The sequence below is a fragment of the Eucyclogobius newberryi genome, unplaced genomic scaffold, assembly GCF_026437365.1.
Source record: "Eucyclogobius newberryi isolate DKJ021-1_F unplaced genomic scaffold, fEucNew1.0.hap1 SCAF_31, whole genome shotgun sequence".
In the NCBI taxonomy this organism is placed as follows: domain Eukaryota; kingdom Metazoa; phylum Chordata; class Actinopteri; order Gobiiformes; family Gobiidae; genus Eucyclogobius; species Eucyclogobius newberryi.
The window spans coordinates 385084-398580 of NW_027315957.1; the positions used below are offsets into that span (position 1 = coordinate 385084).

Consider the following 13497-nt stretch of genomic DNA (forward strand, 5'->3'; position numbering starts at 1 on the left):
GTGTGATGTCATCAGTGTGATGTCATCAGTGTGACGTCATCAGTGTGACGTCATCAGTGTGACGTCATCAGTGTGACGTTATCAGTGTCATGTCGTCAGTGTGACGTCGTCAGTGTGATGTCATCAGTGTGATGTCGTCAGTGTGATGTCATCAGTGTCATGTCATCAGTGTGACGTCATCAGTGTGATGTCATCAGTGTCATGTCGTCAGTGTGACGTCGTCAGTGTGATGTCATCAGTGTGATGTCATCAGTGTCATGTCGTCAGTGTGATGTCATCAGTGTGATGTCGTCAGTGTGATGTCATCAGTGTGATGTCGTCAGTGTGATGTCATCAGTGTGATGTCATCAGTGTCATGTCGTCAGTGTGATGTCGTCAGTGTGATGTCGCCAGTGTGATGTCATCAGTGTGATGTCGTCAGTGTGATGTCATCAGTGTGATGTCGTCAGTGTGATGTCATCAGTGTCATGTCGTCAGTGTGATGTCATCAGTGTGATGTCATCAGTGTCATGTCGTCAGTGTGATGTCGTCAGTGTGATGTCGTCAGTGTGATGTCGCCAGTGTGATGTCATCAGTGTGATGTCGTCAGTGTGATGTCGTCAGTGTGATGTCGCCAGTGTGATGTCATCAGTGTGACGTTATCAGTGTCATGTCGTCAGTGTGATGTCATCAGTGTGATGTCATCAGTGTGATGTCGTCAGTGTGATGTCATCAGTGTGATGTCGTCAGTGTGATGTCGTCAGTGTCATGTCGTCAGTGTGATGTCGTCAGTGTGATGTCATCAGTGTGATGTCGTCAGTGTGATGTCGTCAGTGTGATGTCATCAGTGTGACGTCGTCAGTGTGATGTCGTCAGTGTGATGTCGTCAGTGTGATGTCGTCAGTGTGACGTCATCAGTGTGATGTCATCAGTGTCATGTCGTCAGTGTGACGTCATCAGTGTGACGTCGTCAGTGTGACGTCATCAGTGTGATGTCGTCAGTGTGATGTCATCAGTGTGATGTCATCAGTGTCATGTCGTCAGTGTGATGTCATCAGTGTGACGTCATCAGTGTGATGTCATCATTGTCATGTCATCAGTGTCATGTCATCAGTGTGATGTCATCAGTGTGATATCATCAGTGTGATGTCATCAGTGTCATGTCATCAGTGTCATGTCATCAGTGTGACATCGTCAGTGTGACGTCGTCAGTGTGACGTCATCAGTGTGACGTCGTCAGTGTGATGTCAGTGTGATGTCATCAGTGTGATGTCATCAGTGTGATGTCATCAGTGTCATTTCATCAGTGTGACGTCATCAGTGTGATGTCATCAGTGTGATGTCGTCAGTGTGATGTCGTCAGTGTGACGTCGTCAGTGTGATGTCATCAGTGTGATGTCGTCAGTGTGATGTCATCAGTGTGATGTCGTCAGTGTGATGTCATCAGTGTGATGTCGTCAGTGTGATGTCATCAGTGTGATGTCATCAGTGTGACGTCATCAGTGTGACGTCATCAGTGTGACGTCATCAGTGTGACGTTATCAGTGTCATGTCGTCAGTGTGACGTCGTCAGTGTGATGTCATCAGTGTGATGTCGTCAGTGTGATGTCATCAGTGTCATGTCATCAGTGTGACGTCATCAGTGTGATGTCATCAGTGTCATGTCGTCAGTGTGACGTCGTCAGTGTGATGTCATCAGTGTGATGTCATCAGTGTCATGTCGTCAGTGTGATGTCGTCAGTGTGATGTCATCAGTGTGATGTCGTCAGTGTGATGTCGTCAGTGTGATGTCATCAGTGTGACGTCGTCAGTGTGATGTCGTCAGTGTGATGTCGTCAGTGTGATGTCGTCAGTGTGATGTCGTCAGTGTGATGTCGTCAGTGTGATGTCATCAGTGTCATGTCATCAGTGTGATGTCGTCAGTGTGATGTCGTCAGTGTGATGTCATCAGTGTCATGTCATCAGTGTGACGTCATCAGTGTGATGTCGTCAGTGTGATGTCGTCAGTGTGATGTCGTCAGTGTGATGTCGTCAGTGTGATGTCGTCAGTGTGATGTCGTCAGTGTGATGTCGTCAGTGTGATGTCGTCAGTGTGATGTCGTCAGTGTGATGTCGTCAGTGTGATGTCATCAGTGTCATGTCATCAGTGTGATGTCATCAGTGTGATGTCGTCAGTGTGATGTCGTCAGTGTGATGTCATCAGTGTCATGCCATCAGTGTGATGTCATCAGTGTGATGTCGTCAGTGTGACGTCGTCAGTGTGACGTCATCAGTGTGATGTCGTCAGTGTGATGTCGTCAGTGTCATGTCATCAGTGTGATGTCGTCAGTGTGATGTCGTCAGTGTGATGTCGTCAGTGTCATGTCATCAGTGTGATGTCGTCAGTGTCATGTCGTCAGTGTGATGTCATCAGTGTGATGTCGTCAGTGTGATGTCGTCAGTGTGACGTCATCATTGTCATGTCATCAGTGTCATGCCATCAGTGTGATGTCATCAGTGTGATGTCATCAGTGTGATGTCATCAGTGTGATGTCATCAGTGTGATGTCATCAGTGTCATGTCATCAGTGTGATGTCATCAGTGTGATGTCGTCAGTGTGATGTCATCAGTGTGATGTCGCCAGTGTGACGTCGTCAGTGTGATGTCATCAGTGTGATGTCATCTGTGTGATGTCATCAGTGTGATGTCGTCAGTGTGAGGTCATCAGTGTGATGTCAACAGTGTGAGGTCATCAGTGTGATGTCATCAGTGTGATGTGATCTGTGTGATGTCATCAGTGTGATGTCGTCAGTGTGATGTCATCAGTGTGATGTCGTCAGTGTGATGTCATCAGTGTGATGTCGTCAGTGTGATGTCATCAGTGTGATGTCATCAGTGTGACGTCATCAGTGTGACGTAATCAGTGTGAAGTCATCAGTGTGACGTCATCAGTGTGACGTTATCAGTGTGATGTCAACAGTGTGATGTCGTCAGTGTGATGTCATCAGTGTCATGTCATCAGTGAGATGTCATCAGTGTGACGTCATCAGTGTGATGTCATCAGTGTGACGTCATCAGTGTCATGTCATCAGTGTGATGTCATCAGTGTCATGTCATCATTGTCATGTCATCAGTGTGATGTCATCAGTGTGACGTCATCAGTGTCATGCCATCAGTGTGATGTCATCAGTGTGATGTCGTCAGTGTGACGTCGTCAGTGTGACGTCATCAGTGTGATGTCGTCAGTGTGATGTCATCAGTGTGATGTCATCAGTGTCATGTCGTCAGTGTGACGTCATCATTGTCATGTCATCAGTGTCATGCCATCAGTGTGACGTCGTCAGTGTGATGTCATCAGTGTGATGTCATCAGTGTGATGTCATCAGTGTCATGTCATCAGTGTGACGTCGTCAGTGTGACGTCGTCAGTGTGATGTCATCAGTGTGATGTCATCAGTGTCATGTCATCAGTGTCATGTCATCAGTGTGACGTCATCAGTGTGATGTCATCAGTGTGATGTCATCAGTGTCATGTCGTCAGTGTGACGTCATCAGTGTGATGTCATCAGTGTCATGTCGTCAGTGTGACGTCGTCAGTGTGATGTCATCAGTGTGATGTCATCAGTGTGATGTCATCAGTGTCATGTCATCAGTGTGACGTCATCAGTGTGATGTCATCAGTGTGATGTCATCAGTGTCATGTCGTCAGTGTGACGTCATCAGTGTGATGTCATCAGTGTCATGTCGTCAGTGTGACGTCATCAGTGTGATGTCGTCAGTGTGATGTCATCAGTGTGATGTCATCAGTGTCATGTCGTCAGTGTGATGTCATCAGTGTGACGTCATCAGTGTGATGTCATCATTGTCATGTCATCAGTGTCATGTCATCAGTGTGACGTCGTCAGTGTGACGTCGTCAGTGTGACGTCGTCAGTGTGACGTCATCAGTGTGACGTCGTCAATGTGACGTCGTCAGTGTGATGTCATCAGTGTCATGTCGTCAGTGTGACATCATCAGTGTGATGTCGTCAGTGTGATGTCATCAGTGTGATGTCATCAGTGTCATGTCGTCAGTGTGATGTCATCAGTGTCATGTCGCCAGTGTGATGTCATCAGTGTGACGTCGTCAGTGTGATGTCATCAGTGTGATGTCATCAGTGTGATGTCATCAGTGTCATTTCATCAGTGTGACGTCATCAGTGTGATGTCATCAGTGTCATGTCGTCAGTGTGACGTCATCAGTGTGACGTCGTCAGTGTGACGTCATCAGTGTGATGTCGTCAGTGTGATGTCATCAGTGTGATGTCATCAGTGTCATGTCGTCAGTGTGATGTCATCAGTGTGACGTCATCAGTGTGATGTCATCATTGTCATGTCATCAGTGTCATGTCATCAGTGTGACGTCGTCAGTGTGACGTCGTCAGTGTGACGTCATCAGTGTGACGTCATCAGTGTCATGTCATCAGTGTCATGTCATCAGTGTGATGTCATCAGTGTGATGTCATCAGTGTGATATCATCAGTGTGATGTCATCAGTGTCATGTCATCAGTGTCATGTCATCAGTGTGACATCGTCAGTGTGACGTCATCAGTGTGACGTCGTCAGTGTCATGTCATCAGTGTGATGTCGTCAGTGTGACGTCGTCAGTGTCATGTCATCAGTGTGATGTCATCAGTGTGATGTCATCAGTGTCATGTCGTCAGTGTGATGTCATCAGTGTCATGTCGCCAGTGTGATGTCATCAGTGTGACGTCGTCAGTGTGATGTCATCAGTGTGATGTCATCAGTGTGATGTCATCAGTGTCATTTCATCAGTGTGACGTCATCAGTGTGATGTCATCAGTGTCATGTCGTCAGTGTGACGTCATCAGTGTGACGTCGTCAGTGTGACGTCATCAGTGTGATGTCGTCAGTGTGATGTCATCAGTGTGATGTCATCAGTGTCATGTCGTCAGTGTGATGTCATCAGTGTGACGTCATCAGTGTGATGTCATCATTGTCATGTCATCAGTGTCATGTCATCAGTGTGACGTCGTCAGTGTGACGTCGTCAGTGTGACGTCATCAGTGTGACGTCATCAGTGTCATGTCATCAGTGTCATGTCATCAGTGTGATGTCATCAGTGTGATGTCATCAGTGTGATATCATCAGTGTGATGTCATCAGTGTCATGTCATCAGTGTCATGTCATCAGTGTGACATCGTCAGTGTGACGTCATCAGTGTGACGTCGTCAGTGTCATGTCATCAGTGTGACGTCGTCAGTGTGACGTCGTCAGTGTCATGTCATCAGTGTGATGTCGTCAGTGTGACGTCATCAGTGTGACGTCGTCAGTGTGACGTCGTCAGTGTCATGTCATCAGTGTGATGTCATCAGTGTGATGTCATCAGTGTGATGTCATCAGTGTGACGTCGTCAGTGTCATGTCATCATTGTGATGTCATCAGTGTGACGTCGTCAGTGTGACGTCATCAGTGTCATGTCATCAGTGTCATGTCATCAGTGTGACATCGTCAGTGTGACGTCATCAGTGTCATGTCATCAGTGTGATGTCATCAGTGTCATGTCATCAGTGTCATGTCATCAGTGTGACATCGTCAGTGTGACGTCATCAGTGTGACGTCGTCAGTGTGACGTCGTCAGTGTCATGTCATCAGTGTGATGTCATCAGTGTGACGTCATCAGTGTGACGTCGTCAGTGTGACATCATCAGTGTGATGTTGTCAGTGTGACGTCGTCAGTGTGACGTCATCAGTGTGATGTCGTCAGTGTGACGTCGTCAGTGTGACGTCATCAGTGTGATGTTGTCAGTGTCATGTCGTCAGTGTGACGTCGTCAGTGTGACGTCGTCAGTGTGACGTCATCAGTGTGACGTCATCAGTGTGATGTCATCAGTGTGCGACACAGAGTTTAAACTATGGTTGGACTAAATAAAGGTGTTTTATGGTCTTATTGTGTCAGAACTTTTGTGTCATTGTTTTTTACAGTCTGGTTGCTAGGTTACAGTCTGGTTGCTAGGTTACAGCCTGGTTGCTAGGTTACAGTCTGGTTGCTAGGTTACAGCCTGGTTGCTAGGTAACAGTCTGGTTGCTAGGTTACAGCCTGGTTGCTAGGTTACAGTCTGGTTGCTAGGTTACAGCCTGGTTGCTAGGTTACAGCCTGGTTGCTAGGTAACAGTCTGGTTGCTAGGTTACAGCCTGGTTGCTAGGTTACAGTCTGGTTGCTAGGTTACAGCCTGGTTGCTAGGTTACAGTCTGGTTGCTAGGTTACAGTCTGGTTGCTAGGTAACAGCTCCACATGTGTCCCATACGTCAGCTTCAGTCCTTTAAGCGAGAATCTGACTTAAAACCATGTGTCACGTGTTGGATGTAGATTGTCCTCGTACCTGTTGCCGTGGTAACGTGTGTGTTTGAGTGTGAGCCTGTGCTGCAGGTGGCGTGTGTTTGTGGGCGGAGCTCCTCAGTGTTTGGACATCAGCAGTTTGTCAGAGCTGGGCCCCGAGCTAAGCTCCTCCCACAAGAGCCCGGCCGTGAACCTGCAGTACCTGAGAGGCTTCTCTGACCACGCCCACTCCTGGTCCAGCTTCACCGAGCTGGACACTGTGTTTGACCTGAACGCCCACGGCAACCACACCGCCAGTGAGTCCCACGCAACCACGCACAACCACTCCCCGCAGCTGACCCCGCCCCACAGCTGACCCCGCCCCACAGCTGACCCCACCCCTCAGCTGACCCCGCCCCACAGCTGACACGCCCCACAGCTGACCCCGCCCCATAGCTGACCCCGCCCCACAGCTGACCCCGCCCCACAGCTGACACACAACTACGCCCCACAGCTGACCCCGCCCCACAGCTGACACGCCCCAGAGCTGACACACAACCACGCCCTACAGCTGACCCCACCCCACAGCTGACCCCACCCCACAGCTGACCACGCCCCACAGCTGACACGCCCCACAGCTGACCCCACCCCACAGCTGACCACGCCCCACAGCTGACACGCCCCACAGCTGACTCCACCCCACAGCTGACCCCGCCCCACAGCTGACACGCCCCACAGCTGACACACAACCACGCCCCACAGCTGACTCCGCCCCACAGCTGACCCCACCCCACAGCTGACCACGCCCCACAGCTGACACGCCCCACAGCTGACCCCACCCCACAGCTGACCACGCCCCACAGCTGACACGCCCCACAGCTGACTCCGCCCCACAGCTGACCCCGCCCCACAGCTGACACGCCCCACAGCTGACACACAACCACGCCCCACAGCTGACTCCGCCCCACAGCTGACCCCACCCCACAGCTGACCACGCCCCACAGCTGACACGCCCCACAGCTGACTCCGCCCCACAGCTGACCCCACCCCACAGCTGACCACGCCCCACAGCTGACACGCCCCACAGCTGACTCCGCCCCACAGCTGACCCCACCCCACAGCTGACCACGCCCCACAGCTGACACGCCCCACAGCTGACCCCACCCCACAGCTGACCACGCCCCACAGCTGACACGCCCCACAGCTGACTCCGCCCCACAGCTGACCCCGCCCCACAGCTGACACGCCCCACAGCTGACACACAACCACGCCCCACAGCTGACTCCGCCCCACAGCTGACCCCACCCCACAGCTGACCACGCCCCACAGCTGACACGCCCCACAGCTGACTCCGCCCCACAGCTGACCCCACCCCACAGCTGACCACGCCCCACAGCTGACACGCCCCACAGCTGACCCCACCCCACAGCTGACCACGCCCCACAGCTGACACGCCCCACAGCTGACTCCGCCCCACAGCTGACCCCACCCCACAGCTGACCCCGCCCCACAGCTGACCACGCCCCACAGCTGACCCCGCCCCACAGCTGACCCCGCCCCACAGCTGACCCCACCCCACAGCTGACACGCCCCACAGCTGACACACAACCACGCCCCACAGTCGTGCTGGGACCAGGGCATCCGGGTTAACCACGTCTCGTCCTCCAGAGTTGGTCCGGGACCATTGGAGCCACGACTGGTTCTTCGGGCTCCAGACTCAGGCCGGTGCAAATCCTCTGACCCTGAAACGGATCCGGACTCTGCCCCAGAACCTGTCAGTCACCTGTGACATGCTCCGCCCCTTTCTTCCTGCAGGCTCCTCCCTCCAGCAAGAGCTCCAGGTGAGACCTCCCCCTCCCCAGACGCCTCCTCTACTTCCTCTAATTAACGACTAAATAGATCTAGCCCAGGACTAAAGTACTAAAGGACTAAACAGCTCCAAAAGCAGCAAGAAAACAAACATGGAGGCGCATCACATTTAACCCTAAGATCCCGGTCTGACCCCGATCTGACCCAGATCTGACCCCGATCTGACCCCGATCTGACCCCGGTCTGTTGCAGAACGGGCATCTGTATCTTTTGGATTACTCGGTGTTGGAGGGAGTTCCGTCCAATCAGATCAACGGGAAGCAAACGTACCTGAGCGCGCCTCTGTGTCTGCTGCACCTGAGCCAGCAGGGGGCGCTCCTGCCCATCGCCATACAGGTGAGAGCCAGCAGGGGGCGCTCCTGCCCATCGCCATACAGGTGAGAGCCAGCAGGGGGCGCTCCTGCCCATCGCCATACAAGTGAGAGCCAGCAGGGGGCACTCCTGCCCATCGCCATACAGGTGAGAGCCAGCAGGGGGCGCTCCTGCCCATCGCCATACAGGTGAGAGCCAGCAGGGGGCGCTCCTGCCCATCGCCATACAGGTGAGAGCCTGCAGGGGGCGCTCCTGCCCATCGCCATACAGGTGAGAGCCTGCAGGGGGCGCTCCTGCCCATCGCCATACAGGTGAGAGCCTGCAGGGGGCGCTCCTGCCCATCGCCATACAGGTGAGAGCCTGCAGGGGGCGCTCCTGCCCATCGCCATACAGGTGAGGGTTAGGGCCGAAACTTCTGCGCTATTTGACCTTGACCCAATCTAACCCGGTCTAACCCGGTCTAACCCTCAGCTGCAGCAGAGTCCTGGACCCCTGAACCCGGTCTTCCTTCCGTCTGACTCCGCCTCTGATTGGCTGATGGCGAAGCTCTGGCTGCGATTGGCCGATTTCCAGGTTCATCAGCTCAACTCTCACTATCTGCGCACGCACATGATCTCAGAGCTGTGCGCCGTCGCCACCCTCAGGCAGCTGCCGGGAGTGCACCCTCTGCACCAGGTACAGCCAGGACCATCCGGACTAAACCAGGTCTAATCTAAACCAGGTCTAAACCAGGTCTAAACCAGGTCTAAACCAGGTCTAAACCAGGTCTAAACCAGGTCTACACCAGGTCTAAACCAGGTCTAAACCAGGTCTAAACCAGGTCTACACCAGGTCTAAACCAGGTCTAAACCAGGTCTAAACCAGGTCTACACCAGGTCTAAATTAGGTCTAAACCAGGTCTAAACCAGGTCTAAACCAGATCTAAACCAGGTCTAAACCAGGTCTAAACCAGGTCCTGGTCCAACACATGGTTCTGTTTCAGTTGCTGATGTCTCACGTTCAGACTTCGCTGCAGATCAACTATCAGGCTCGAGCCGTTCTCCTGAACTCTGGAGGAGTCTTTGACAAGGTCCAGGACTAAACCAGGACTAAACCAGGACTAAACCAGGACTGAACCAGGACTAAACCAGGACTAAACCAGGACTGAACCAGGACTGAACCAGGACTAAACCAGGACTGAACCAGGACTGAACCAGGACTAAAGCAGGACTAAACCAGGACTGAACCAGGACTAAACCAGGACTAAACCAGGACTAAACCAGGACTGAACCAGGACTAAACCAGGACTAAACCAGGACTAAAGCAGGACTAAACCAGGACTAAACCAGGACTGAACCAGGACTAAACCAGGACTAAACCAGGACTAAAGCAGGACTAAACCAGGACTAAACCAGGACTGAACCAGGACTAAACCAGGACTAAACCAGGACTAAAGCAGGACTAAACCAGGACTAAACCAGGACTAAACCAGGACTAAAGCAGGACTAAACCAGGACTAAACCAGGACTAAACCAGGACTAAACCAGGACTGAACCAGGACTAAAGCAGGACTAAACCAGGACTAAACCAGGACTAAACCAGGACTGAACCAGGACTAAACCAGGACTAAACCAGGACTAAAGCAGGACTAAACCAGGACTAAACCAGGACTGAACCAGGACTAAACCAGGACTAAACCAGGACTAAAGCAGGACTAAACCAGGACTAAACCAGGACTGAACCAGGTCTAAACCAGGACTAAACCAGGACTAAACCAGGTCTAACCCGGTGCTGTGCCCTCAGGCGATTGGCTGTGGCCTGGATGCCCTCCCGCTGGTCTTGTCTCGTTCTTCTTCTGGGCTCACGTTCAGTTCTCTTTGTGTTCCTCGAGACGTGGACGAGCGCGGCCTGAGCAGTCTGCCCCAGGGCGTGTACGGCCACGACGCCACCAGGGTGTGGAGCGCCCTCCTCAGGTCAGGACATGCACTGCGCCCTCCTCAGGTCAGGACAGGCACTGCGCCCTCCTCAGGTCAGAACATGCACTGCGCCCTCCTCAGGTCAGGACATGCACTGCGCCCTCCTCAGGTCAGGACATGCACTGCGCCCTCCTCAGGTCAGGACAGGCACTGCGCCCTCCTCAGGTCAGGACATGCACTGCGCCCTCCTCAGGTCAGGACAGGCACTGCGCCCTCCTCAGGTCAGGACATGCACTGCGCCCTCCTCAGGTCAGGACAGGCACTGCGCCCTCCTCAGGTCAGGACAGGCACTGCGCCCTCCTCAGGTCAGGACATGCACTGCGCCCTCCTCAGGTCAGGACAGGCACTGCGCCCTCCTCAGGTCAGGACATGCACTGCGCCCTCCTCAGGTCAGGACAGGCACTGCGCCCTCCTCAGGTCAGGACAGGCACTGCGCCCTCCTCAGGTCAGAACATGCACTGCGCCCTCCTCAGGTCAGGACATGCACTGCGCCCTCCTCAGGTCAGGACATGCACTGCGCCCTCCTCAGGTCAGGACAGGCACTGCGCCCTCCTCAGGTCAGGACATGCACTGCGCCCTCCTCAGGTCAGGACAGGCACTGCGCCCTCCTCAGGTCAGGACATGCACTGCGCCCTCCTCAGGTCAGAACATGCACTGCGCCCTCCTCAGGTCAGGACAGGCACTGCGCCCTCCTCAGGTCAGAACATGCACTGCGCCCTCCTCAGGTCAGGACATGCACTGCGCCCTCCTCAGGTCAGGACATGCACTGCGCCCTCCTCAGGTCAGGACAGGCACTGCGCCCTCCTCAGGTCAGGACATGCACTGCGCCCTCCTCAGGTCAGGACAGGCACTGCGCCCTCCTCAGGTCAGGACATGCACTGCGCCCTCCTCAGGTCAGGACAGGCACTGCGCCCTCCTCAGGTCAGGACATGCACTGCGCCCTCCTCAGGTCAGGACAGGCACTGCGCCCTCCTCAGGTCAGGACAGGCACTGCGCCCTCCTCAGGTCAGGACATGCACTGCGCCCTCCTCAGGTCAGGACATGCACTGCGCCCTCCTCAGGTCAGGACATGCACTGCGCCCTCCTCAGGTCAGGACAGGCACTGCGCCCTCCTCAGGTCAGGACATGCACTGCGCCCTCCTCAGGTCAGGACATGCACTGCGCCCTCCTCAGGTCAGGACAGGCACTGCGCCCTCCTCAGGTCAGGACAGGCACTGCGCCCTCCTCAGGTCAGGACATGCACTGCGCCCTCCTCAGGTCAGGACAGGCACTGCGCCCTCCTCAGGTCAGGACAGGCACTGCGCCCTCCTCAGGTCAGAACATGCACTGCGCCCTCCTCAGGTCAGGACAGGCACTGCGCCCTCCTCAGGTCAGGACATGCACTGCGCCCTCCTCAGGTCAGGACATGCACTGCGCCCTCCTCAGGTCAGGACATGCACTGCGCCCTCCTCAGGTCAGGACAGGCACTGCGCCCTCCTCAGGTCAGGACATGCACTGCGCCCTCCTCAGGTCAGGACATGCACTGCGCCTTCCTCAGGTCAGAACATGCACTGCGCCCTCCTCAGGTCAGGACAGGCACTGCGCCCTCCTCAGGTCAGGACATGCACTGCGCCCTCCTCAGGTCAGGACAGGCACTGCGCCCTCCTCAGGTCAGGACATGCACTGCGCCCTCCTCAGGTCAGGACAGGCACTGCGCCCTCCTCAGGTCAGGACATGCACTGCGCCCTCCTCAGGTCAGGACATGCACTGCGCCCTCCTCAGGTCAGGACAGGCACTGCGCCCTCCTCAGGTCAGAACATGCACTGCGCCCTCCTCAGGTCAGGACATGCACTGCGCCCTCCTCAGGTCAGGACATGCACTGCGCCCTCCTCAGGTCAGGACAGGCACTGCGCCCTCCTCAGGTCAGGACATGCACTGCGCCCTCCTCAGGTCAGGACATGCACTGCGCCCTCCTCAGGTCAGGACAGGCACTGCGCCCTCCTCAGGTCAGGACATGCACTGCGCCCTCCTCAGGTCAGGACAGGCACTGCGCCCTCCTCAGGTCAGGACAGGCACTGCGCCCTCCTCAGGTCAGAACATGCACTGCGCCCTCCTCAGGTCAGGACATGCACTGCGCCCTCCTCAGGTCAGGACATGCACTGCGCCCTCCTCAGGTCAGGACAGGCACTGCGCCCTCCTCAGGTCAGGACATGCACTGCGCCCTCCTCAGGTCAGGACAGGCACTGCGCCCTCCTCAGGTCAGGACATGCACTGCGCCCTCCTCAGGTCAGAACATGCACTGCGCCCTCCTCAGGTCAGGACATGCACTGCGCCCTCCTCAGGTCAGGACATGCACTGCGCCCTCCTCAGGTCAGGACAGGCACTGCGCCCTCCTCAGGTCAGGACATGCACTGCGCCCTCCTCAGGTCAGGACAGGCACTGCGCCCTCCTCAGGTCAGGACATGCACTGCGCCCTCCTCAGGTCAGGACAGGCACTGCGCCCTCCTCAGGTCAGGACATGCACTGCGCCCTCCTCAGGTCAGGACAGGCACTGCGCCCTCCTCAGGTCAGGACAGGCACTGCGCCCTCCTCAGGTCAGGACATGCACTGCGCCCTCCTCAGGTCAGGACATGCACTGCGCCCTCCTCAGGTCAGGACATGCACTGCGCCCTCCTCAGGTCAGGACAGGCACTGCGCCCTCCTCAGGTCAGGACATGCACTGCGCCCTCCTCAGGTCAGGACATGCACTGCGCCCTCCTCAGGTCAGGACAGGCACTGCGCCCTCCTCAGGTCAGGACAGGCACTGCGCCCTCCTCAGGTCAGGACATGCACTGCGCCCTCCTCAGGTCAGGACAGGCACTGCGCCCTCCTCAGGTCAGGACAGGCACTGCGCCCTCCTCAGGTCAGAACATGCACTGCGCCCTCCTCAGGTCAGGACAGGCACTGCGCCCTCCTCAGGTCAGGACATGCACTGCGCCCTCCTCAGGTCAGGACATGCACTGCGCCCTCCTCAGGTCAGGACATGCACTGCGCCCTCCTCAGGTCAGGACAGGCACTGCGCCCTCCTCAGGTCAGGACATGCACTGCGCCCTCCTCAGGTCAGGAC

At 55.2% G+C, this 13497-nt stretch overlaps 1 protein-coding gene across 1 annotated transcript in view; it reads left to right on the plus strand.

The window, feature by feature from the left end:
• Positions 1–13497, plus strand: part of LOC140374764 (hydroperoxide isomerase ALOXE3) — a 33769-nt gene that overhangs the window by 3473 nt on the left and 16799 nt on the right. Inside the window, exons 4-9 of the mRNA XM_072461764.1 lie at positions 6388–6593; positions 7945–8117; positions 8338–8481; positions 8929–9132; positions 9440–9526; positions 10240–10409. Of these exons, the coding sequence (XP_072317865.1) occupies positions 6388–6593; positions 7945–8117; positions 8338–8481; positions 8929–9132; positions 9440–9526; positions 10240–10409 (984 nt within the window). The remainder of the gene's footprint in view (positions 1–6387; positions 6594–7944; positions 8118–8337; positions 8482–8928; positions 9133–9439; positions 9527–10239; positions 10410–13497) is intronic.